Here is a 27,198-nt window from a genome sequence, read left to right as displayed (position 1 = left end):
GTCTCAAACCAGCAAAAAAAGGTCAAATGCATTTGCACAGATGACCTCTTGTCATTTTCTGATGGTTGACTGCATTTTCAAATGAAGTGTGGATGGTATCCTTGAACAATACATTAGAACTTCAAGAAAAGAGAGGCACCGAAAGCATACCCATAAACATTTATTTTATATGGAATGAAAGAAACAAAATCACTGACTGGGATGGGAGACTAACCAGGCCTCTCTGAATTGACAAGACACTTAAATGTTACCAAGTATACTCCTCATTCAAGTTTAAAAATAAAACATGTTCATTGAAATAAAACAATATTTGCACTGCAAGTTATTCAGCTAAGCACAGATATTCTGTACTTTTAGACACCAACCAGAAAAAGAACCTGTGATATTAATATTTCTGCCAAGAGGTTATTCTTTATAGTTTAAACACAAAATAGGAAGCTTCCACCAGTTTGGAAAGGGAATGGTCTAATTTATTTGAAGTTTAGGTTTATGATCTTCTTCCTTTTTGAAGAGCTTTTAAAAACATAAGGAATCCAGTCAAAGTTAAGTATACTTAGGGCCTATGATTTTTAAGTGCGTAATCTTTTTCCATTGAAATAAATGGGAATTAAAATATGGGTCTAATCCAGTCAAAGTTCACATTCAACACAGTAGCATGACCATTTCTGTTGGAGATAATTTATGAGATAATTATGACATAAAAGAATAGTTAAAAAGAATGATTACAAAGGCACTTGATAGCACTTCGAAATATTACTGCTTGCCAGAGAAACTGCAGCTAGGAAGGAATGTTGAAAGACAAAGTTACCAAAATTTTGTATTTCAGATTTTGGAAACTACTTCAGAAACCTTCAGCATCCAGATATACATGAAACTGAAAGCTGAAGACAACGGCCAGCACCACCCAACTAAAGTGAACCATTTGTGGCCCAATTATTTCCATGGGAATGGTTCCAATGAAAAAATAAGTCGTAGAACTACTTTATGGAAGCTGCATACATCCCACCCACCTTTAATCATCCAAGTTCTGTGTTCCGAAATAAAAGTAAACTTACCAGAAGAAAGAGTTCTGGGGAACCAATATTGACATTTTAAAAGTTACTGGGTCAAGTACGCTGGTATCTCAAAACTAAGCAACCTAATGCTGTCTGAGAGAATCAAGTACGAGTGGATTTTTGGATGCTATAATGGGGAACACACACACGCATAGTCAGCAATATTGAACAATACCTTTCAGCAACAAAGATCACTATTAAGCATGCTCAAGCCTCATTCAAGTCAATGGGCTTCAGCATGCACAGCTGGGTGTGAGGTGGCAGTTCTACGCCTCAATCCACTGAATTGGGGTGGGGGCAAATGGTCCAACATGCATAGAGTTTCCTCACCTGCTTGCTCAGGAGGTCCATGTTTGTTATGTAGTGCTCACAGAGTTCTGGACTGGGGGACTAAAACTGTGATTCCAAACTTTTTATCCAAAAGTAAAAGTTCCATGGAACTCAGTGGGGATTAAACCTCAAAATGGCATGTAGGGTTGTAGCTCTATTAAATATCATGCTGTGAAGATCTTTTATAATGCAATTTCATTTGCAATTTGAACATGCTTAAAATAAATTACATTTCAAGAGAAGTAGTGACAATATTTGATTAATAAAACACAGCATCCAAATTTCTAAAAGGATAGTTGAAACAGATTATGCCCCTGTACCAAACCCCTTCCCAAATCATGGCAACTGGAAAATTAATTTCCCTTACCAGCAGATTTAGAACACAATTTCCTTCTCTTCCAATGCCTGTTTTCTACCTGTTGCTTTAAGCAACTTCCCCCATCATTATATGTTGATATACAAGAAAAAAGGTCTACAGTTTCCCTGATGAAGTATAATTGGCACAATAGTGTGTCATGCAAATATTTACATTTTTTTAAAAGGTCTTTGCTTACAGTGTAATGGGTCTTACCCGGGGGGGGGGAATCTAGTTTGGGAGGAATGAAGAAGTTTTAACTCTAGGGCTGAAGGAAAGTGTTTTGCCCTCTACAAAAACAAAAACCTACTGAATACTACTTGTTGCATGTGCTCAATTGGACTTATGCTAGTAAGATTCTGTCATTTGAAAAATGTATTTTAAAAAGTTACAAACTTTCTGTGTCCAATGTCAGCTTAGACGTGTTTGGTACATACAGGTTAAAGTGCCTTTGTATGTTGGTAATATTTCAGCCCATTTCTACAGCAATAACAAGTTTCACTGTGAGAAGCATAGATGGCACCTCTGTCTAAAAATGAGATGCCTGTGGTGGGGAAGGTGATACAAACCAAGAAGTACAATCCAGCCAAGCACTTTTTTTAATCCACATGATTTCAAAGAGTGACATAAACATGTACTTAAATTTGTTGCACTGAAATAAGTGGGATTTAAAAGGGCTTAAATATGGCTGGATCATGCCCACGGATTGGCCCAATTGAGTACAAAAGCTTCTTAACAGAAAGGTTTGAAGGTCAAGGGTTGGCCCACTCCCCACTTTTGTTGCCTTTTTATAATTATTCACAGTACGCTCCTATTTCTCTTAGCCCGAGTAGCGGCTTTAAAATGCATACAACCACACCGCCAGTTACTGGAGGATTCAAGACATTAAGGAGGACAGAGAGACAAATATTTATGCAGAAACTTGTACTGAAATTCAAAATGTTAATCAAACCTGGCAGAAATATTGGCAGACTTCTTGAACACAAAAAATATAACAACGAAGATAGATCCAAAGGCAATCAAAACATATTTTGGCAATGCAGATGATATATCGTCCATGAAGTTCTGTCATAAGCTTTGAAGAATACTCTTTCGCTTCGCCTCTTCTTACAAGCCAGACAACATAGGCAGCCAGTATCAGTCCAAAGAGACTCCCAGAGTTATCCTAAGTTATTCTTTGTGGGGTTTTCTTTTCGGCTTCTCTTCGTAGGATTCTCCATATTCATTCACTCTGCTCTTATCCACAGGATAAAGCCTTATAGATAAAAAGAAAACAGTTAATACCTCCTTAAAAAAGAAAGGAGCCTCCACAACGTTATACTTTTCCCATCTGTAACCTGTTCACTTTTTCATGCATCAGCTTGCAAAACCAGCATATCTTTCTTTCAAATGTCATCAAAATGGTAATTATGATTCTTATTAGCAAAAGGTCTGTCAAGATTGATGGAAAAAGGATTGAAAAGAAAGGCGACTACCATGAGCGAAGCCAGGTCAGATTCAAAACCTGGCCTGGGCTCCCAAATACTGTGAGGAATACTGCCAATTCCACCCTCTACCGCTTCCCCATGTATGTCTCTGAAGTGGCAAAAAAGGATACTGCCCCCCTGCCCCCTTGATGGGGGCCAAGGTACTCATTGTCAGATTTTGTCCATGCTGCATCTTCCCCAAATGCAGTGTGCTTTATTTTTTCACCCTAGCAATGAATGGCTGTCATCTGTTTATACAGAAGAACAGGAGTGTTACGTCTGCGCTAGCCTTTAGCTGGGTATATTGAATAGCACTTGGGAAATCCTGACATGAGTTTTAGAACAGTTGTCTATTGCTGGGTGGCTACTGTCCCTTCCTGCTTTACATACCCCTCTCTGTTAGATTGTACACCTGCAGACAGGAGTTGCCTTCTATTTTATTTTTTGTACAACACCTAACTGATGTTTTGGAGCTTCAGAAAGCCTAAATGTATCCAGTTCTTGATAGTGTCATACTCTAGCATGACCAAGAAACAGAAGACATGATGGAATTGGGAAGACAGGAACAGGTTTGGTTCTTAATGGCTGGGTTGAGCAGGAAGCATAAATTAGGGGGCATCATAGGGTTAGGAGCTGAGCATATCCTTTCTACTATTTATTAACGTAATTAACAGCCTGGGAGTATCCTTCAGGATTGTGGACTTCCTCTCAGTGCTTTATCTGTCCTTCAGTGTTGTAATTACCACCAACATTAACTAAGAATTCCCTTTTAAGCAGGATTTGAAGCTGTCCACTGTATACAGAGCTACAAAGCTTTGCCATTTTTGACTGAAGAATCAATTGTGAAAGATGAGTAAACAGAAAGTTATAGGCAGAAGCCATACCATCTTTGGTAAAGGTAGACCAGAAACACCACATCATCTCTAAAACATGCCAGCCGATGAGATGTTGGCATCGTGATAATAAATGCAAAAATATCATCAATGAAAGTGTTGAATGCCTGGAAGAAATGATACATGAGAGAACAAAGCATATTTAGCAGCACCTCAATCATGTGATGTTCCCAGCAAACAAAGTTTTCAAGCATATCATCCATGCTTCATAATGCAATATTTAAATAGAATACCTGAAGCTAAAAGGACCTCAAATTAAATATGTAGCCAGCTAGGCCAGTCTCCCAGTAAGCCTTAAAATGGCACCTCACTGTTCTGGATCTAAAAATTAGCGTGTGTTTTTTGAGGTGGTGGAAGAGATAGTTTGAGTACAGAACCTATATGCAGAGGCCTGAAAAAGCTCAATCTGCACAATGTTTTATGACTGACAACAAGTAATTAAAATAGCCCTTAAATATGGTAGAAATTATGGGGACAAACATGTTGGACAGAGGCAAGATGTGTAACTCTCAGTAGAAGCTGAAATATCTAAAGGCTTATTGAATGTAGACCAAGAGCTAGACCTGGAGGCCTACTCAACTTGTGAATGCAGTCCAAATATGACACATTATACCACATTATCCAGGGGACACAAGGAGTAATATAGAAGAGTTCTGGGCATTCCTCTCAACCATGTTAATAGTTGTGCTAGATACTATAATTGCAACCTTTCTATTTATCTTCCTCTAGGCAGGACAGCAGTTTGGCCACCAACTGCTGCTCAATTTTCAATTATATGGTAATAATTAATGGATCAGAACTATAAATCTTAAAACTGTCAAATGAACTAACTTACTTTATATGTGAATGCCTTCCAGGGCAAATGTGCAACAGATTTCATCTAGAAGAAACGAAACCATATATTCATATATATATTAGAAGTAGCGAAAGAGGCTATACAAAACAAAAAAGGTAAGATATTCATTTAAACCTTCAGATTTACCTTATAATTTACAAATAGTTGCGGCAACATAAATAGAAATCCAAAAGCATATACTCCTGTTGGGGAAGAAGACATGAACTAGTTTGAATCTTTAAAGAACAAAGTCTTAATGGCTTTAAAGCTTTTTATTTCTATCTTACTTGCATATCATATCCTGCCAAATGTGGTGTGGCCACATGCGATACTGAGTTTTTGTCCCCATTTAGGCCGACAAGCACCCTAACATCACATGAGGCTGTACCACACTTGGCACAATAAGTGCTTCCTTCCCATACCTTCATCAACCCAGAGTCCTCATTTCCCCATGCCTCTATTTTACTAGTAGTAATTTAAAAAACTCAGCTAAAAGATAGCAAAACACATTAAATCATTTTGCAATTCCCAAGTAACTTTATTTATTTATGAAAGAATGTATAGACCACCCTCAAAATGCCAATCATGTAACTGGGCTAAATTCTTTTGGAGATTAGGGAGGTTTAGCTCCTTTACTCTGAAGCATTACAGGACGACCCCCCTAAAAACAGACTTCTAGTACATGCCCATTTCTATGCTTGAAATGTAGCTAGGATAATGTTACAGCTATGAAATGGAAGAATAAATGAAGCACCTGAAACGCTCTTGGCTGCGGTTCTATACACACTTATTTGGCTAGAAGCCCGACTGAATTTGATTGGCCTTGCTCTCAAGTTAGTGTTGTGTCGTTATTATCACCCATTGCAGTTGGCTGCAGCAGAGGTGGTGGTAAGATAGCATGGACCTCTCCATTAGCTTCATGGTGGGATTGACTGCCATTTAACTCCCCGCCCCCCCCAAACTGTCCCTCGCAGTGGCCAATCCACCTGGCTATTAAACATTTATGTAACTTGAGAAGGAATTAATGCCAGAATTTGCTTGCTTCCCTGTCACCTCCCCACCATTTCTTCTTTTTGCATAGGATCTATTAGATTTCAAGCCTGCAGACAGGGACTGTATATTAAAAAAAAAAAAAATCTGGTACACTGCCTTAGAAGACTTCAGGTGTTTTATAAACCAATGCTATGTATTCTTACAGCAGATGATGAAAATTGTACCTTACTGCTTTCTACTACAAGTGTCAGCTGCTAGTCAGGAGGCTTTACTAGCACAGTATCTGCCAGCTCCTTTTCTATTTATATCGAGGTGCTACTGAATAAGGTGCACAGCCACCTACATGTTCAGGGTGCATAAGGGAAGCTGATGTAACCAACTGCATGTTTTGAGAATGAACCGGAGAAAGAGCATCGGCTACATAAAGCAATAAAGAAATCATGTAAAAACGAAGTTACACACTCCAGCTGCCATAAACCCCTGCTTCTCTAGCCATGTTAGCTCAATGCACTGGCACAGGGATTTCAATCAAGAATATATAAACTAAGCTTCTAGGGGAACCCGGAATATCTGTATTGACTGTACAGCATGTGGGGCAGCTCTTTCTATGGTAGACCTTTCTGGGGAGCTGGGGGCTCAGCTGCTGCCCAATTATGCTGACCCCTGATGTGAGCTCTGGGTCCAGCTCTTGCTGTACTGCCCAACTTCACAATTCCAGTGAAAAGATCACATCTGATTGCACCCCAACATGAACACCACACATATAATTAGAACTAGAAGCTAGTACTCTTAACACTTATCCCTTATGCCCTATTTTTCTACTTGCACGGTGTTGCTGGGTTGTTGTTTTTCTTTTAATTTGAGAAAGCATTCAGAGTTGCGATTTCGACTCAGCCCAGCAAGTGTCACCGCAGCTGATTAGAAGAGACAAGTTTCCAGAAGTACTACTTTCTAAGGAACCCCTTTCGAGAATTACCTCAGTTTTTAGTCTTATTTGCAATGTTCTAAACTTCAACAAAAGACATAAAATGAATTCGCACTTACCATTGACAAAGCTGTTAATTAACCATGAATACCAGCTAAAGAGGGGGAATAAAAAGATATTTTCTTTTTCATTCGTTTTTCATGGGACTTTCATTCTTTTCATTCAATTAAAAATTCAGAACATTCAATATTATTTGCTATCTTATTGTTGATTTTTCTTTTTTAAGGAACACCACCACATACAAAACCTCTTCCCCCTCCCTTGTGATTCCTCCATACTTTAATATAAGGCACTTAATCTGTCAGCATTCACAGATGTATTACAAGGTACAACATTAGAAGGTAATATGTGACATTTAGGATAAACCTATTGTAATCCCCCCTTCCTCCTGACATAACAGCAGTAACATAATGACAAAATGGTAAATCAAAGCTAAGGAAAGGAAAAGAAAATTTAAAATAAACGAAGACTCATCCATATTGATATGATAGTGGCCTTGAACATCTGGGAGATGTCTGAGGGAAGCACCTCAAAAGGACAGTTACTTTGTGCATAGCTTGAGGAAATACCTGCAGATGCTTTCAAATTTGGCAGGGTTCCCCCCTCTTGTCAAGGCTGTCCACTCATGTGCCAACAGTTCAGGCAACACATAACCCACTGCTCATGAGTTTTGGCTTCTCTAAGACTGAGGGATTAGTACTTCTCTGAGGGCCAGATACCTAAGGAGCCATCCCTTCCAATCTTGAGTGACTGGAGCCAAGTCCAGTACTGCACAAATAGGTGCTAACTGAGTAAATAGTATTTAGGGATATGTTTATTTAGTAGCAACATCTTTCTAAACAGTTGTACAATCTGGCAACTCCTGATGTTAGGACTTGGCAACAACTTTTTAATGGCTGAAAGGTTTAAGAGGTTTTTTTTAAAAAAAGAAAAGGAATTAGACAATCCAGGTATAAGATGTTAAGAAGGAGGCATAAACTATGAAATATAGTTTTACTATGTGCAAAAAGCATTTCCTGGTAATGAGCATTTCTACGTAATTAAAGGAATCACACTATAAATATTGAACACATGGAACAACAGATTGGCTCTGTTCAGACAACTGTCAAACCACGGGGCTTGGCTGTCAGGAATATGCTGGGGGCCTGCACAATCTCCTCTCCTCTGATGTGCATCCATTCTCTCCTCCACTCCCTAGTTCATGGTAAGTGTAGTCCAGCCTTTCCTAACCTGGTGCCCTTCAGATGATTTAAATGACAACTTCTCTCAGCTCTGATGCTTGTCCATGTTGGTTGGGGCTGACAGGAGTTGGACTCCAAAACATCAGGAGGGCACTATGTTGGGGAAGGCTGACATAGTCAAAACCAGGCAAACTTTGGTTTCCATCAACTTTGGTTTGTCTTCAAGCCACAATCAGAAGTCACATTTTGGAGTGGTTTTTCAGTACATTCCTGATAGCCAAACCATGGTTTTCACATAATTTCTGAACTGGAGCATTATGGTACCACAGCGATTTTAGCATTCTCTGTCAAAGTGCTGTTCTTTGCAAAATTAACGGAAGAGAAACAAAAAAACCGAGACAGCTATTTAGCTACTAGGATAATAAAAATACCATTTCCAAACAAACTGCCTTCTTTGACTTAAAGTATTACAAGGCTATATAACAGACATTATTTTAAACTGTAAATTTCAGTTTTTTGAAATAATTCAGAGCACCTTACCTTTTATATTTGATATTAAGCAATGAATAAAATGCACCTCCAATACACAATGGGTACAGTAAATATGATAAATATTTCATAGCCTAAGAAAGAAAACAAAGGGTTTTTTTAGTGAACTTTATTAATATCTTATTTCAGTTGTATCCCATCTTTCTCCATGTGTCATAAATGGATTCCTTCATGCCTTTTATCCTCACAGCAACTGTATCATAGAAGTTAGGCTGAGAGATTGTGATTGATCCAAAGTTACTCAGGATTTGAACTTAGGGTTCTCTGGTCCACAATCAACATCTTACCCACTAAAACAAACTGGCTCTCATTATGTTGGAAGGTAATCATTAACAGTGGAAACCACAAAAGGGAAGATGTCAAACTCTCATTCCAACTCTTGCATCTGCCCTCAGTACATGATGGGATTTTGTTATACACACAAGAAAATGGATCAGGCCAGTTTTCCATTTATGTAGTATGGAATCTTCACAAGAATCCAGGAAACACAAGTTCTCTCCATTTGAATCCAGAAATTTGATTGAAAAGACCAGCACCTAAAAATGCATTTTTCAGAAAGTGTGCATGTGCAATGTTCTAGATATTAAGAGTCCCAGCCCTGGTTGATTTAGAGGGATCACATTCAACTGATGTTACCCAAATGACCAGCCAAGCTACAAGTTGCATCACTCTGTTTTGGCTGGAGATGACTATCCAGGAGAAGTCAATACCGCTCTGGCTAAGGCTGCTAATTTTCCCCTTTGGGAGGACTTACTTGGCTCAAAACTGTAATTATCCGGTGCCAAGAACCCAAAGACCACAATTCTCTGGAAAATTAGTCATCCCAATTTCAACTGTCCTATTTGTGGCAAGATTACAAATAAGGCAGACGCCTTGCAGCATATTTGCAAAAATCTGATTCCTGGACACCTGTGCCAGACATGGTGCCTTGCTGATCCCATAGACCTTTCAGTCTGCATTTACACTATCTTCAGCACCTATAAATATGACTGCTCTCCATTTATCCCAGTAGGGCAATTCTAGAGAACTGCCCTGGAACTTTCTGATGGTGGCTCCACTATGGGTTTCCATATTGTCTCTTCTATCCAAGTGAATGTGTTAGGCCACTAGGGAGTTCACAATCTGGAGCATGATGCCAACATCACTGGTTCTCATTCCTGCCCACTCTTGGCCTGTTTTCTCCATTTTTATTCAGAGCTTGGCCAAGGCCTCATAGCAGCTCTTTCTTTACTAAGAAATTCCCTAATAAATCTGTTCTACTCAGTAAAAGTCTACATCAACTGTCATGCATTTGACAAAGTGGGCTTGACGCCATGGCAGCGTATGCTGTAACAAATGTGTTAATTTTCAAGATGCCACAAGACTCTGTTGTTTTTACTGCAGGAGACCAACACAGCTACCCCTCTGGAAATGAAATGTTAAAGATTTCTGTTACCTGGGTATCATATTCCTCGGTTTTCTTTTCTGACTCAGTAAATGCACCAAACTGTATAAAAAAATAGAAGAAGTCAGGGTGACCATATGATCTACTGTTTTGACCATTTTTATTAGAAAGAATAGTTTATTTAAAAAATGTAATAAAGAACGGTACAAGCCACTTTACGTACCTTACTTAGATGGATAAACTTACAAGTAAAATTCAGTGCTGCCATTCTCCCTCCCATTCCCAATTATCTGTTCTGGAGGGGTTAGGGGACCCTCAGAACAGTGTGAATGGTGGAGCCCGGGGGGGCCGTGGGGCAACTGAGAATTGGTGAAAATAGCCTCCTTGTCTGTTACATTAGCAGACACCTCTACTGAATCAAAAGCTATTCTGTGAGTGGAACAGTCAGCTTTAGATTTTGCTCTAGGTTTCCAATGCAGCTTTAGACTAGTTCAAAGAATCTTACTCTGGCCAGGATACAGAATTTTAAGGAGTCATTTCTTGGCTGCAGACAGGCAGATTTTAACAAATATTTATTAACCACAACTTATTACAGTAAGAAATGCTTTTATCTCCCTGGGACTTAATGTAAATAATCATTTTCTTGCCTGCGCCCTTAAGTGTTGAATTTACATATAGCAGGCCACTTCTCATAATGTTGATTTCAATTTTTATTAATCAGTTTCTATATAGATAGATATGGCATGCCCAAAGAATTCTTAGCTGTAACTGATAAAAAAGACAAATCGGGACAGCACTTCTTCCCTAGAGAGGCTTACCTGGTGCCCTGTGTTTTTTTGGTACCAGGCAAAGACCTTGTTATTGTCCGAGGCTTTTTAAACAGTGGGTATCTTTTGGGTTTTATTGGTTGTTTACCTTCTTTTTAATATATTAGGGTTTTTAATGATGTTTTAATATTTTATTATAAGCCACCCTCCCTGATAATTAACTTGAACGTGGGCTATCAATCTAAATGAATAAATAAGGGTTCAAACATGTAATTACTTAGGACCACTTCATACACAGAGTTTTATCTTACCTTATCAAGTAGAAGAAAAATTATACAGTATGGTCATTTTTACACAATCATGACTGTGTTTATTTTGCTGGGGTGCATTCCACCCACCCACCCGCACAACTCTTAATACCCATGCAGGTAAAATATCTTGTGTGAAGTGGCCCCTGTTTAGGTCCAAACTAAATGTGATGCAAGTAACCTATTATTTTTATTTACAAGTGCCAACTGGGGCTCTGAAATGAATCAGAGCAGCAATACAGTGAAGGTGTTCCAACTTTTTTCCAGTTTGCTTCTCCCAAAGCTGCTATAAGCCCAGCAGCAGCAAAAAGTTAAGGAATCTCCTGATATGGGCAAAGAGCAGCTCTGAGGGTTGGAATTTAGATAGGGAGAAATATGGGATGGGAAGAATTATCCCCCTTCCCAAAGCTGCTGCTCTGATCCAGTTTGGAGTTCCCTACTGCAGTTATTAAGAAAAATAAAAGTTCTTACACATTATACGTAGTTTGGCCCTTAGTGGCATAATACACTATGATTAGAGTGACTCTAAGAAAAAAGGATTTGAATGGAGTGAGGTGACTTCTATGGAAAACAGTTAAAAAATAATTTACCTTAACTGCCGGCATCAGGCCATTCCAATCAATTGTCATTTTCAGTGCCTTCTTCACTTTCCAAAGCTGGAAGGTAAAATTATTATCTGAATAGCTCCATGTATTGTATTGTTTTATTATCTGATTTTGCAGAATTTTATACTCTTAATAGCAGTTGTCAGAAATGAGACAAAGGGCTACAGCCATCAGAAAATCTAGTCACAAATAGTAAATCCTGCATGCCTATGGAAAGACACTCCAATTATAAATTCCAGCCTAGCTCTACCAAGGCAGGGTGGGGAACCTCTGGCCTCCAGGTCAGTCATGGCTCCCCAAGGGGTTCAGTTTGGCCCATGAGGTCATTTCCCCCAAACCATGCCCACTAGCTAAGGCCCCTAGGATTTAATCTCCACTCACCAGCTGAGCGGGGATTAAAGCTCTGGCTGGATGTGCCAGAGAGCTCCCTGCAGGGAGCACTAAACAGGATTGCCCCCCACCCACATCAGCTGATGCGAAAAGAGAGCAATCCAAACAAGTGCTATTTGAAGCAGTTTCCCCCACCCCACTTAAAGATTGCTGGAGTGATCTACATCAAAGAGTGTTGCAAAATAAGCACCTGTTTATTCATCGCCATGCGATGAGCAGCACCTGCCAGATTGACATTTGGAAGTAGGCACTGGCTCTGGCAGGAACTGCTCTGTTGCACAGCAAAGAAAAAACCTGTGTCTGCTTGCTTTGGAAAGCCTGCCTGACACTCATCCTTTTTGGAGGTTGAAGGGTTGTGTGGGGCAAGCTTTCAAAGCCTCCCCACCCCCCATTCCAAGATCTGATCGCAGAGCTTGAAAAGAGGAGCATGGGGTAGGCTTTGCGAGTGCAAGGGATTTTGACAAGTGTCTGTGGCAACTCATGTCAGTCACGTGATGCCATAGCGATGTCATGTGATTGCAAGCTGTATTGCCCTGCCCACTTGTCAAGGTTACCCCATGGGGAAGGGCCAGATATAGTTCTGATCCCTGGAACCAAACAGGTTCCCCATCTCTGAATTACGTCTGTAAAGACCATCACTGCTATGACCACAGACCAATGATGTTCTGAAAGCTGCAATGAGTAAAATATATGGGAACCTACAATAAAATGTTGCAGTTCAGCTCCCAACAGGAGCCCTCTTGTTCAGGGCTCCAGAGAATCTGGAGTAGCAGTTCTGCAGTGCTGGCTCAACTGCCCCATAACATTTCAGAGGGCCTACTATCTTTTTAAAAAATTCATATTTCTTTGAATTTACAAAGGAATATACTTCTGCATATCTGCAGAGCCCCCAAGTATTCTGAAGTCACAGAAGGCACATAAGGTCAGCTCTCTGCTGAAGCTAAGCAGGGTCAGGTCTGGTCAGTGCCTGGATGGGAGACCGATTGGGAACCACATGTAAGTTGCCTTCCGTTTCTATCATGAAAAGAAAGGCGGGGTATAAATGTAATAAATAAATAAATAAAATACTGTATTTTGGGGTGGCTCTATGTCTCTATCAATAATAAGCACCCAGGTTTTGTATTAGAAGGAATGATGATGATACCGACCTCAGTGGGATAAACATTTTATCCCACCAAGTGAGGCTCAAATTATGAATACACCAATCTTAACTCTTTAAATGATATTTCATATTTCACACTTTAATTTTGGGCTCCTGCTGGGAGGAAGGGTGGGATATAAATTCAATAATAAATAAATAATTCCCCCCCCCCGTTGCTGTCGCCCCTTATACAAGAGGTCTACTTGAATCACCAGTGTAGTGTGTGAGCAGGGTACACTATTGCAGCGGTTTCCATCAACCCAAAAAGTAGCTAACTAAAACACAAGTAATTATAGTTGAAATCAGCTGGTTCTCAGGTTCACATATGTGAGCTAGTTTCATGATATAAAGAAAAAAGTAACATATTAATAATCCTTTAAGATTATTAACACCACATTCAGGGCTGTGCCATGCTGCCATTATGTCAGAACTTAGAAAAATATAGTATTTGGCAGATAATCCTTATGGCTACGAAGATATGCCTCAAAGTGAACTGTTGTTGAAAATTTAAGTGGTCAAAAGATGAGGCTTCAGTGCCCCAGCAGTGATGCAAAACAGCAAGAAATGGTAAATTATGCAAAATGAGACTATGCACATTTGTTTAATTTATGCAAACAGCAAAATTGAAGGTGTTCTAGTGCTCAATTTCATTTTTCCAGCGCAGACCACGTACTACCCGAGCTATACCAGCCCACAGATCAAATAGGTGGCATAGTTTCCGGTTAGCTATAATTTTAAAATTTACCATATAATGTCAAGATTTGTTGTTATATTCAACTAAATTTCATGACTGTCATTTCAACCTATGCACTTGTTAAAATGACACATTCATTTGGAATTAAGCCAATTTACCTAATGAAGTAAATTGGATGAAGTCAGTTTAAATGCACTCATTCTTACCAAGCTGCTTTGAGGACATGGCTGCCTGTGCTCAAGCAAAACATGTACAGATATGTGGCAACTCACCTCAATCACTGCCCCAACACCAGCTGGAATCAGCACCAACAAGCTTGTTTGTTCATCCAAGAGGAAAAGAAATATTATCACGGTACTAAAGCATCGCCAAAGCACTGTGCAAAAGAAATTCACATGAGTACATTGTGGATGTCAAAAGAATGCATTTCTACAGTTCAGAGAACTCTACACCTAACTTTACTTAAAAGTGACATTCATCTATTTTTAATAGTTATGTTTCTACTTTTAACTGGCTCCAGGTCTGAGGGGGCCCTGGGCAAAGTCTTGTTGGTGGGAACCCCCACATGACTCTCTCCCTTGGGGGCTGGCCAGCCAACTTGGGCAGGGTGGGAAGCAGTGGTATAGGCGGCAACAGCAGCACTGGATCTGAAAGTAGCGCTGCACAGCTACAGCAAGTGATCTGCCATTTTAATCTCCCTGATGCCCTTGGCATAGCATCCGAATGTGCAACATCAGAGAGGATTATAGAGGCACCTCCTTTGCAGCAAACTGGCACTACTTTCAGTGCCAAGTAAGAAATTCTTAAGGGGGCCCACCTAGCTCAGTGCAGCTGCCTACACTGGGTCAGGTGGACCCTTTTAAGAAGAGCCGCAGAGAGCAACAGAACCCATTATAACTCCTCCCTAAGCTCTTTGACACACTGTCCCTCTGGAGCAATGCTACTCCAGGGAAATTGTGAAGAGTTTAAAAAGGTGGTTCCTTTGTTTTAGCCACTTAGCACTTGTTCCAGCACTGAGAGGCAAAGGAGATAAATGTAAAAGAGTCATAGCTCAGTGGTAGAGCACCTGCTTTCCATGGAGAAGGTTCCAGCTTTAATCCCCAGCAAGTCCAAGTAGGGCTGGCAGGGACTCCCTGCCTGAAACCCTGAAGAGCTGCTGCCAGTCAGAGCAGACAATAATGAACTAGATGGACCAATAGTCTGATTCAGTATAAAGCAGCCGCCTGTTCTGTAAATAGGGCCCAGCCACATCAGCAGGGGAGGGCCTTGCTGGGACACTGCATTTGCCCTACCTTGGGCTTGGGTAACCATGGAAAGATGGCACAGAACGCTCAAAGAAAACAAATACATTCCATACCTGCTTTTGTAGACATGCCAATCATGCTCTTCTTTTTCTTCCAGAAGCTGATGTCATTTTTGAATGCAAGGAAATCAAAGAGAAGCTGCAAGTGCCAAACACCACAACACCAATTTGTTTAGAACTGCCTTCAAAAGGGAGCAGTGGAATTACATTTCCACAGTTGGCAAAGCCTTGCAAGCAAGTCTACGACAGTTACCGGCCCATAACGTTTTTACTAGCTGCCTGACCAGATATAACTATGCTTGTGGCATTGCAATGGCCTAAAAACAACAACCCAGCACTTCCAGTTTACAGGTAATACCTTGTGTAGTTGTGGCAATTTTTACTTGCCACATTTAACCAGGCAAGTGGCTATTTTCAAGCCTCACTTAGTGGGAAGTACATCAGTTGCTAAAAGCCATCTAAATACAAACACGGTACCAGCAATGTTTACACAAAGCAATAGATCCTGAGATTCCTGATGATCTTCCTTAAAATCATCAGCAGTTAAAAATTTGTCATAAGCCCACTTGCAAAAAAGTTTCCTCCCAGTTATTTTAAGTGCAGGTTTTTGTTGGAAATTTAGCATGTATGTCACATGCATCACAGAAGTGTTGATATATCTGACCATTGCAATATATATTACTGTTGCCAAGCTGAAGGATAGTCAAAGGTTCAGAAATTTCCACAGCAATAATTATATGTTTAAGTTGATTGAAAATTTTAAAGGGAAAATATCTCAATATAAAAAGCCATATTTTATCTCCCCCTTCTGAAACAAGATGGCCTGGTTTAAAAGATAGTCTACCTGTGGTTTAGATTATGGTGAATGAGTTACAGTGAAACTCAGGATCAGTCTCTTTTGCATGAGAAGAAAGGTGTTAAGCGAGGAAGAGATTAAGATTTGCCCAAGGCTGAGATGTGTGACTGTATTTCAACCTGAGATTTTCACACTCAGATCCAACACTCCAGCCACTATCCCACCATCTTTTTGCCTTAATCTGAACATTTTTTCAAACTGAACTAGTGCTATTCTAAACTGAAGTAAACCAACATAATTCCATAATTAATTATTAGATGCCTATCAGACATCAGTTATTAATGTCTAAACATGCACAATCCACTTACATGGAATGCTGCTACAAAGAACGTCAAAGCAAGAAAATAGAGGTTTGTATCCACAAAAATTCCCTTCACTTCATCAGCATCTTTTTCTGAAAAGCCTTGAAGAATGAAGAGGACATTAAATGACTGATGAGCAAGCTGAAGCAGAAGTTCCTAGAATCCTAAATAGCTTATATGCGAGAAGATAAAAACACATGCAAATAGTATCACATTATGAAGGAATGGAAGAGCAACTAAGGATCAGTATATATGAATAATCAGACAGATCCTTTCTGTTGCGGGAGGACACGAAACTCAGTATATGCTTTACATACAGAGTTGAATCTCTGGCCATCTCTAGTTGAAATAACCTCAGGTAGCTGGACTGGGAAAGGATTCTGTGTCAGATCTTGGGGAGCTGCTGCCAGTTAGAGCAGAAAATACTAGGCTAGACTGGCCAATGGCCTGACTTAGCTTAATGCAGTTTCTTAGGTTTGCTCTTGATCAACAAATAGCACCAAAGCACAGGTTTTTATTGCTATTACATTCTGTAATGTATCACACAATGCATTTATGAAACCAGTGGTTCCCAAAATCCCACCCCCACGGACCACTTGAAAATTGCTGAGTTTCTTGGCAGACCACTCAATAAAATACAAGGTGTTTCTGGATCCTCATCCTCTATCACCCCTTTAAAGTCTTTTCCACCTGGCAGTATATTCCTGTCTGTTCCAGAGCAGCTGCGGCAGCCATTCACAACAACTGCTCCTGTCTTTCACAGACACGTCACGGACCACCTGAATTAAGCTAATGGACTACAGTTTGGGAATCCCTGAATTAAACAATGCACAAAATCTTGCCCTCCATTAAAAGCTGACTGTACCGATACACATCCTGGGTGCAGTCCACTTAACTGAACTGCACTGCAGAAAATGCAAAAATATCTATTGCCTTGGACTGCATCCATTGTGGATAAGATAGATTCAAATCAGTACTTTCTCGATATTAAAGTGATGTCTGCACACGCAATACCAGTTCAGGCTGTTCCTGGGGGCACTGCAAGGCTGCATAATGACTGGATGAATACCTTCTCAAGAAAAATATTTTACAAGCAAATCTGGCATATGAGGGCCAAACCGAGGCTTCAGTTCTTATTCACATCTCTACTACATTCAGGGAGTTGTTTGTATGGAGAAGCATCAGTTATGCTGCCATCCCCCCAATGCAGTCTGAAGTGGTACGGACCAGGAACAGTTTCACCATTACATTTGCTTTGTATGCTTTGCATGAGCAAGAGAGAAAACCAGGCCACTTTGGATAACCACTAGACCAGGGGTGGGGATTCTGTTGGGTTCCCTACTCCCATCAGCCCCAGACAATGGTCAAGGATGAGGGCCTCAAGTTTCCTAGCCCTGCTCTAGATTTCAAAATGGCACCTCTGATGTTTAATTTTTTTTATCATTCAAAATCAAAAATTCTGCACTGACAGAATTTGTGGCCCTCAATACTATTCTTATAGAAATGTCCAGCGCACTCCACTAATCCTGTGGAAACTGAAGCTTACCAAACTGCTGTAGGGAGTACACAGCATCTTGCATGTGGATCCAAAATCTCAGTTTTCCCAGGGATATTTTATCATATGACACTGTCAGTGGTAGCTCTGTTGTTGAACGGTTTATAATCTGCATTACGTTTAAAAAAATTACAAGATTAACACTGACATCCATTAACCACTTTAAGACTACATTTTTCACTTGCCTATAAAGTATATGTAAAAGGGTAACATCATACAGTGGGCTATTTAAAGTATTAATGTGGTAACAAAAAAAGAACATGACATCATAGATATAGGATGGTGTCAAACTAAGTCATACCCAAAATGGACCCACTGAAATCAATGGACTTAAGTTAGACATGACATTCCACTCTCTCAGTTATGCTACATTCTACAACAGTTGCACAGGCAGATGGGATTTCCATAAGGCTCAATTGAGCTCTTTAATTCTTCTTCCCCTGGCAGCCCTCAGCCTGGTGGATGTAGCACCAAGCACAATGAAAATGTCCAGTCCTTGCCAAGAATAGGAGGCCTGTACTCACCTCCCATAGTGACATGGAGGTACCTTAATCTTCCCCAAGGTGCTGGTGCAGTCCATGTCACGTTCAAAGAACAAGCAGCCTATGTGCATGGCTTTAGAAAGCAGCAACAGGCACAACAGGAACTGTGCAAGGGCTACATGTACTCAGTCAAGGGCAAGCAGGAGAGGAGGAAAGTGAAAAGGCTCTATACAATCTTATGAAGTTTCCCTCCCACATGTTGGAGCTGCATGCCTGGAAGGGATAGCACATCCCTAAAATGTTTGTTTTTCAATATGCTTTTCAAATCAGAGAATCACAGAATAGTAGAGTTGGAAGGGGCCTATGAGGCCATCAAGTCCAACCCCCTGCGCAATACAAATGTAAACTGCTGTAACAGAAACAATGGCATTTTAGCATGTGTTTTTAAGTTGCTTTTTAAAAATGTGTTTTTAAATTTGTATATTTGTTTTTAATGTTTTTAATTGTTGTAAACCGCCCAAAGAGCTTCGGCTATGGGACGGTATACAAATGCAATAAAATAAAATAAATAAATGGGCAGGATTCACTGAAAACAGTTGTGTTAGTACAAGGATTAGTGCCAGTACAACAAGATTTCCTCCCCTCCCCTCCCCCAAATCTGCTCCAGGGGTTGGGGGAATCCCCAGAACAGATTTACGGGGTGTGCAGGCAGAGGATGTTCGCCCTAGCAATATGATGAATAGAACAATACGATTTTTATGATGTTTTAAAGTGTTTTTAGTGCTTTTGTCTGCCACCCTGGACTTTTGCTGGGAGGAAGGGTGGGATATAAATCAAATAACAAATAAATAAAACAAACAAACTATATGAATGTTCATTAAGGCAAACAGAGAATGATTTACAAAACGTAAGATGACATATTGTAGCTCACCATTAAATCTTTCACTCTGTTGCTTAGCTGATCAATAAATAATATTGGAAGATAATGCACCGTCTTGTCCAACTGAATCCTTAGTTTTAAAATAGACTTTATTGTAAATACATTTAAACAAATAACTCCAACTCAACATGTATGTTACTATATGTATCTTTAGGAACAAAACATGTATTCTAGTATCAGTGTAAATATTTCTCCATATAACCGATATGAAAAATTTCTTAGACCAAGCAAACACTTAACAGTTGAAGTTCTCTGAGGAAAAACGAAAGTCAAATTTACTGCAATTTTTTACTGTGGATCAGTGCCTATGGAATTTGGGTGGCTCCTCTTTTCAAATTAGCCTTACAGTAGGGCACCGCTTTAAGGCGCTTCGCTTTACGGCACTTCGCTAATACAGCGGTCTCAATTAGACGCAATTAGACTAAAGCCCCACTAATACGGCGCTTGTTCCGCTTTTACGGCGGTTTTCAGGCATCGCACGCCATTCTTTTCAATGAGTTCCGCTTTACAGCGGTTTTCGCTTTACAGCGGGGGTCCGGAATGTAACCCACCATATGAGTGGGGCCCTAAAGGTAAAGGTGTCCCTGCACTTGTAGTGCGAGTCGTTTCTGACTCTTAGGGTGACGACTTGCGACGTTTACTAGGCAGGCCGTATATATGGGGTGGGATTGCCAGTTCCTTCCCCGGCCTTTCTTTACCCCCCAGCATATGCCGGGTACTCATTTTACCGACCACGGATGGATGGAAGGCTGAGTGGACCTCCACCCCTTTTACCGGAGATTCGACTTCCTCCTTCCGTTGGAATCGAACTCCGGCTGTGAGCAGAGCTTCGGCTGCGTTACCGCTGCTTACCACTCTGCACCACGGAGGATCTGAGTGGGGCCCTACTGTACTTACTTAAAACAACTTGCAAGCTAGAGTTGTTTTAAGTAAGTAGGGCCCCACTCTACTTACTTAAAACAACTCTAGCTTGCAAGTTGTTTTAAGTAAGTAGAGTGGGGCCCTACTGTACTTAAAACAACTTGCAAGCTAGACAAATGTCACTGACCTCTCAACTGGTGGCCCCTGAGTGTGACATGTCACCTGGATTGCGAAACCCGGACATAAAAAATAGCTATACAGGAGCAGTATTTGAGACAAAGAAATGTGATACAAGACTAATTTGGGGCGGCACACTGGGGCTTGATTTTAATATCCATCTTGCAAAAGCTATTTTGTGAGGTCCTACAGTTACGTCGATACCAAAAACTCACAAAATTTAAATCAAGTGAAACAATCAACTTTTTTATCTATTACATTTTTATACCACTTTTCTCCAAGCAGCTCAGGGCTGCATACAAGGGTTGCCCCATTTTTATCCCCAACACCTGAGGTAGGTTAGGCAAAGATAGTGATGTTCCAAAGGCAACCCATGAAGCTTCAAGGTTAAATGGAGAGTTGAACATACATCTTGCTGGCTGAAGTCCTATAATCTACCCAACACTACACAGAGTCACTACCTTACCACCACTGTCCAGAAAAGACATTTTTAGTAGCGGTCGTGCAGTTGGCAGCAGATCCCTCAACCCATTAAAATAAGTGTTCAAAGTCTAGTCCATTTAAAAAAGGCTCTCAAAATGGCAGCATGGTCACTTCAGCAGCAATCAGCAATTAATCTATTGAGAGCTAATCTGTATAAGTATACCCTAAACCAGGGTTTAAAGGGCTGCTCTTTACATAGCATAACTACATTGTTGAGTTTCGGATTAACAACAAAAAATAATATTAAAAAAACTTACATTTTCATGTATCTATGTACATCAGCGGGGAGAGAGGATCCATCAAAGACAAAGTCTTCTACCATGACATTTAAGGTCAGCCTGGTCCTCCAATGTGAGACAGGCTCATCTAGGGCATACGTCTGCTTTTTTTCTGCTTCAATTTGCTTTTTAATTGAAAAGAAAAGATACAAACATTAAAAAATAAGAGGTTTAATTCAGAAATCCTGGTTTATGGCAGTGAATAGCAGAAATATTACAAAAGAGGCAAGTTTGGTCAAGCTTGCTTACAAACTCTGGTATTTTTTTTTCATCTTTATGGCGTAGTCATAACAATCTAATCTGAATAGTTAAGTAAAGCTTCCATTCTTCTCTCCAGGCAAATCTCATGGTTGATGGGGAACCTCAAAAAATGGTGAGTAAAATCACCAAGTACTCACCAATCACGATGGATATACATTTGTGACCTGCATTCATGCTCTCAACCACAGATGTGGCTTCCCAGCATTCTACCTCTCACTTAGAAGCCAAGTAATTCACATCCCACCCACAAACAGTTGCCCTCAAAGGGGAGACACCCACTTTGGTGTCACCCCCTTCTAGACTGGGGTTGGCTCACCACCTCAAAATAAGTAGGCTCCTCCCCTGAAAAACTGCTATAACTGTGGCAAAGTTCTTACTCTTGCTTTTCATGGGTGAGCCTAGGTGGCCAAAACTTCTGGCTTCTCCAGCAGGTACTGTATTTGCCCATTTGGGTTCACAGTTTAAAAGATAATGTACAAGATGTACAGAGGCAAAAAGGAGCAGCAAAAGTTGTCCACAAATTCCACATAATGGCAAAAGTCTCTTACTATGGCAAACAACTGTCATAGCCCTGCCTTCAAAGTACTGAAATGAACATGTGGGTGTTCTAAGTATTCCTACTGAAGGTAGAGAAACACTCTGCATGCTTAGTTAAGTACCATCACTGTTATTCAGTGGCAAGATATTCACTGGAAACACTGCACAATCTCAGAAATCTCCATCAACAATAAGAAAAAAAAATTCACCTGGGTGACAGATTCTCCTGTGAGAAGATTAATTTCTTCTGGTTTAGGGACCATATATGTAGTCAGAGGGCTTACTATATGCACTTGTTTGCCATCACGCCAAGGCAGAATTCCAGCATGATGGAGAAATATGTAGGCATATAAAGTCCCATTATTCCGTGTTTTCTTTGGTACAGACACATTAACTGTTCTAAAAACAAAACAAAGACATTAATTATATAAATAATGTTTATACTTGGTCTTAGGCATTGGGTACAATCATGATCAGTTTTGTCTCAGATTACTAGCATTTTAGGCACTTAAAGTGAGATACTGTGATAAAGTTACATTTTTAAAAATTAACTTTATGAAAGCCAGTAGATGAATGATGGCAAAATAGCCGATTCCTACTTCTGTTTTGATCTTCAGTTCTACTCTGACTGATTTTCAATTGTCTCATTCTTTGATTTTGTTCTAATGAAACATTTCAAATCTACAGGCCTTTTTAACTGCCACAATTGATGATGAAAGTATAAAATCATAAAATTTATATAGAAGGCAGAATTTCACCAAACAGAATTCCCTGCAGTCACCTGCCTGGTCACCAGCCAGAACCCTACTCTTGGGATAGAAACCACCTTGCTGGTTTGCAGGGAGAAAAGGGGAGAATGAGAGCCACCTCTGCATTGGGTTCTTGGAAAGAGCAGATACAGCACCTTCTCCTGCAAAAGCCTATTGGGAAGGGAAAGAAACTGACCCTGCTTTTTTCCATTGAAGTTTAGAGTATGAGAGGAGAAAGAAGAGGTTTCTTTCCATTCTTGTTTGGTTTGGTAGGAGGCAGTGGCAAGGCAAAAGCGCAACTTTCTGCTTACTTTCCCTTCCACCCCTCAATCTTCCGTAGAAGAAAGCAAGGGCAGTGTTTTCTTCCCATTGGGGTTTTGCAGATGGTGAGAGCAGTCAGAATGATACTTCAGCCTTCTGCCAAGGAGCAAGAGAAGTCCTCTTCCTTCCCCAAATTCTCTGCACATGTCACAAACTCAAAGAAAGGAAAGGTAGGTGGCAGCCCACAAATAATGGGTTTTGGTAGCAAAGGTTTATGGAACCTTGCACCTGCATCAAGCACAAATCCTGCCTAGAAAATCAAAATAGATGGGCTTAGAACTTCAATCTAAGTACACTGGATCTGGAAGTAAACCCCATTAACATCAGTGAAACTTACATCTTTCTTCTCAATAAACATTCTAAAAACTGGGGCACAAGTCAGATTATTTCTAATTTTTGTAAACTGCTTTGAAATAATCAGTAAAAGGCAATATATATATATATATATTAAAAAAGAGAATAAAAGGAAATTATGGCTTGAAAGATTTCATGAAAAAACATGGGGCATGATCTAGCCAAAGTTCAACACCTTCAAAACATTTCAATGACAGAGATTATAGAACGTGCTTAAAAGAACACTGCAAAAATAAATCCATCAATACCTTTCAAATTTGGACTCAACATCAAAATTCTCCACATTCAAAACCAGATCAATATTATTCTCTGTGCCTATGTTTGATCGTGTGGTCGTGTAAACACTTAGCTGAAACAGAAAAGGAACAAACAGTTAGTGCTTGCACAAAGGCTTCTTTCTCTCATGTTACTGTGCTGGGTGCTGAAAAGGGGACAGACTGTACTCTTGCCATCCCTAGCATTTATTCCCTATCTGCTGCTAGCCTGCTCCCTGAGCCCCACCCAACCCACATGCTTTGGTCAAACAGAAGGAAAAAGATAAGAGACGCTTACTGTCTGCTGCTCTTCTTCCTTCTTTTTCAGCAAAGCAGCCTACGCACCTTGTGCCCCACCAAACCGAACAGAGTCCATTAGCCCATTCATTGTTCCTTACCAGGAGCTCACTAAGCCCCCCTTGCTTTGCTTGCTGTCTAAGGCTGTAGAAACAGGAAGGCTGTCAAGCACATGGCAGACCATAATACATGGGTGGCGTGCAATATTAATTGGGGGCATAAGAGGTGTAGGCTTGTTTAACTAGACTTAAGGTCCCCCCCCCCGCTTTGATAGGCCTGGGAAGGGAAGAGACCACAACTCCTGAAAGGCTCAGAAGACAGCCACCAAAGGTCTTTGACTGGTGCTTGCCAGCTTAGGAGTTAGGTTTGCAGGATAACACATTAGGTGATTCGGTAGAGGGATAGATCCATGGATAGATGCAGGAGAGAAGTTTTTCAGTGCTTGCATGCAGACTGTGAAACTCTCTTGCATGGAGATGTTTGACAAGCCCCCCTCACTGATGGATGCAAAGGCCTTTTTATTCCAGCAAGCATTTAACCTTCTATCTTACTGATGTTTTCATACCTTCCTAAAGTGTTTGCATTTTTATTTTCTGACCCTTTTTTCACGGTAACCTTTTTTAGTCGTTTTATTGTTTGAAATGCTTTGTTATTTGTTTTATTGAATTGATGCAACTCTTCTTGAGTTTCTCTTTTGAGAAAGTGTGGGGTATAAATCATCTTCTAACAATAAATAAATATAAGAGTTATTCTACCCCCTGGCCCACTCTAGTGCCACCCTTGCCTGAGACACAGTCAGCATCACTGGCATGGACATAAACTATCCCCGGGGTCCACACATCAAATTTCACCAGACCATCACGGGTCACAACTGGGCAGGTGTTGTCCACATGCTGCTCAGGGAGAGTAAGAACTCGCCCTCTGTGTCCAATTAATCATCATATTTGGATCTGTGATGGATTCCCCTTCTGCTCCAAGATTGTGAAGTGTTTGGGGGATGGAAGGTGCCCTTCTTCTGTAAACACTGTCTCGAGTTTATCTGCATGAGTGACCATAGGTTTTCGCTCCTTTTTTTCGTGTACCTGTTTATGGAACTCCTGTAGTTACTCCTGTGGTTCATGTTGTGGCAGATCAACCTATGATGATTAGATGGTCCTTTCCAAATCTATCATTCTACAATCCAGTGCAAGATATACAAATCTGTTCCTTCACATCCTCCTACTTGTAACCTCCAATTGCCAGCAGTAATATTTTCTACTTCTTGCTCCTGATAGCATAATACACTGATACAACTGGGCAGGATACAGAGAACATTCTGCTGTACTGGGGAAATGGAGGAGCAGACAACATCAAGGCCTGTCATATTGCTCACAGTCATTCCTTTTCTCTTTCTCTCTCTCTCACACACACACTTGAAGCCCACTACAGCGGAAACAAATTTAATCACTGGACTGGCCAATGCACTATAAATGAAAGGCATTAATATGGTCCAAGAAGCGGTGGACCATCCTTTGTCAGGAAAATCAAATCATAATAGTAGGAAATGCAATGCACTTGGTTGCAAAGGCCTCATAACATTCTTACAGTGCCTAGGAATTTGAAATACCTATCCACTTTTGCACTGATGGCTATGTGACCTCTGGCTTCTAGACTGTGGCTGCATACACAGCATACATTTAATGCACATAATTTCCTCTAAAGAGTTCTGGGAACTGTAGTTGGTTAAGGGTGCTAGAAACTGTAGGGTTCTTTGGCTAAAGGCATGTGCTTTAAACGCACAGCATGTATGCAACCTGTAGCACCCATTCATGCCAAGTGCCACATCTCTTTTCGGCACAGCTAACTCTTATAATTCGATTACTCACAGAAAGTTGATGTGCTAGTGCCTATGAATTTGAATGAGGAAAAATACCTTCCCAAACCCAAAAAGAAACAATGTCAAAAGGGTTTTTTTTTTTCCATTGAGAACTGGCACTTGTATTTTAAACAGCCATAAACTTAGCATTTTTACAGAACTTTAGAGAGTGCTTAAAGCATTGCACACATATTATCTCCTTAGAACTCTCGTCAATAGTTAGTTCTGACAGGTGACTGCTCTTTAGTCCCATTGTCACAGTGCTGCTCAGCTCTAGAATGGCAACAGAATGATGGCAATCTGGTTCAATGTAGCAATTCTTACGCTTTTCAATAATCCTGTATACTCAGTATCATCAGCCCCATATAACATGGGGGGCAAGGGAGGTTGATGCTCAGGGATGGTGCCTTGCTTATAAGACCAACGAACGAATTGCCTTGAGATATGAAGGGATGGGGATGTGGTGGAGGCAGCAGTAGCACTTCCTGGTGCACAGCGCTCTCTTAGCCCAGGGATGGGGAGAAGGTGGGCTGTACCAAGCATCACTGGTCAATTTTCAGTAGACCACTTAGCATCTACTGGTGGCTTGAGTTTTTGCAACGGACACTGAACCAGGTGGGCCTTGGCCTAACCCAACAAAGCGCTTCTCCCGTGGTAAAGTTCACACTTGGGGTACAACGCAGGTCAGTTATACCTTCCGTTGCTAAAAAGACCCTCCCTTTACAAGTTTGGAACACGTCATTGGCTTAAAAACAAAACACTCAGAGCGTACAACGCTGAAGTTAGCCCACCTGACCGTGCTACTACAGTTTTAGGTGACGTGTTCCTCCCCAGTTCCGCAAGATCAAACAACCAACACAGAGAAAAAGAAAAGGGACCCGCGAAAAGGAAGCGCCGCTTTTCAATCAATCTGTAGGTGACTGCCATCGGAAATGGGAGAGGGAGGGAGAGAGAGACAGAGAGAGGGAGGAGAGAGAGATCCTCCTTGGCAAGCGCCTCACCTGGAGCTTGGGCCGTCGCGCCAGGTATGGCCGGATACAGCCATCGTTCCCGTCGGCGTCGCGGGCGGCAGCGAGGCAGGGCCGGGTATGGACGATGCCGTACATCACCCAGCAGGTGTGCGCCACGTAGACGGCGAACAGCCCCACCGCCAGCCCCGTCAGCGAGCTGCGCCTCGGCAGCATCGCCCCCCCGAACCGGCGCAGCGGCCACCACCGGCATCGACCAACAGCCCACGGGCGACGCAGGCACCGACCGCACCAAGACCAGGGCCGTTGCCCAGAGAGTCGGGACAGTCAGCCAGCGGGTCGGCTTTCCTCTCTACTCGGCTCTTCCTTCTCTCAGGAACGGAAACAGAGCTGTCTCTTCCTGTGGCATTCTGGGAAATGTAGTCTCGCTGTTT

The 27,198-nt window shown here is 41.0% G+C and overlaps 1 protein-coding gene across 1 annotated transcript; it reads right to left on the bottom strand.

Annotated features, from left to right (window-relative positions):
- Positions 1-147: 147 nt before the first annotated feature.
- On the bottom strand, positions 148-27,198 carry CLPTM1L (CLPTM1 like). Its single transcript, XM_061588582.1, has 17 exons — positions 26,798-27,198; positions 23,639-23,739; positions 22,176-22,365; positions 21,148-21,293; positions 19,361-19,439; positions 17,939-18,056; positions 16,399-16,493; positions 15,289-15,373; positions 14,204-14,307; positions 11,692-11,757; positions 10,078-10,128; positions 8,634-8,716; positions 6,972-7,006; positions 5,082-5,137; positions 4,935-4,979; positions 4,091-4,206; positions 148-2,995 (listed from the first exon to the last, which is right to left on the bottom strand). The coding sequence occupies exons 1-17, from the start codon at positions 26,978-26,980 to the stop codon at positions 2,911-2,913; spliced, it is 1,638 nt and encodes a 545-aa protein (XP_061444566.1). The 5' UTR covers positions 26,981-27,198; the 3' UTR covers positions 148-2,910.

This window comes from Rhineura floridana, chromosome 1, assembly GCF_030035675.1.
Source record: "Rhineura floridana isolate rRhiFlo1 chromosome 1, rRhiFlo1.hap2, whole genome shotgun sequence".
Lineage (NCBI taxonomy): Eukaryota > Metazoa > Chordata > Lepidosauria > Squamata > Rhineuridae > Rhineura > Rhineura floridana.
The sequence above is the reverse complement of the archived record's forward strand: the minus strand, read 5'-3'. Positions and strand labels throughout refer to the sequence as shown.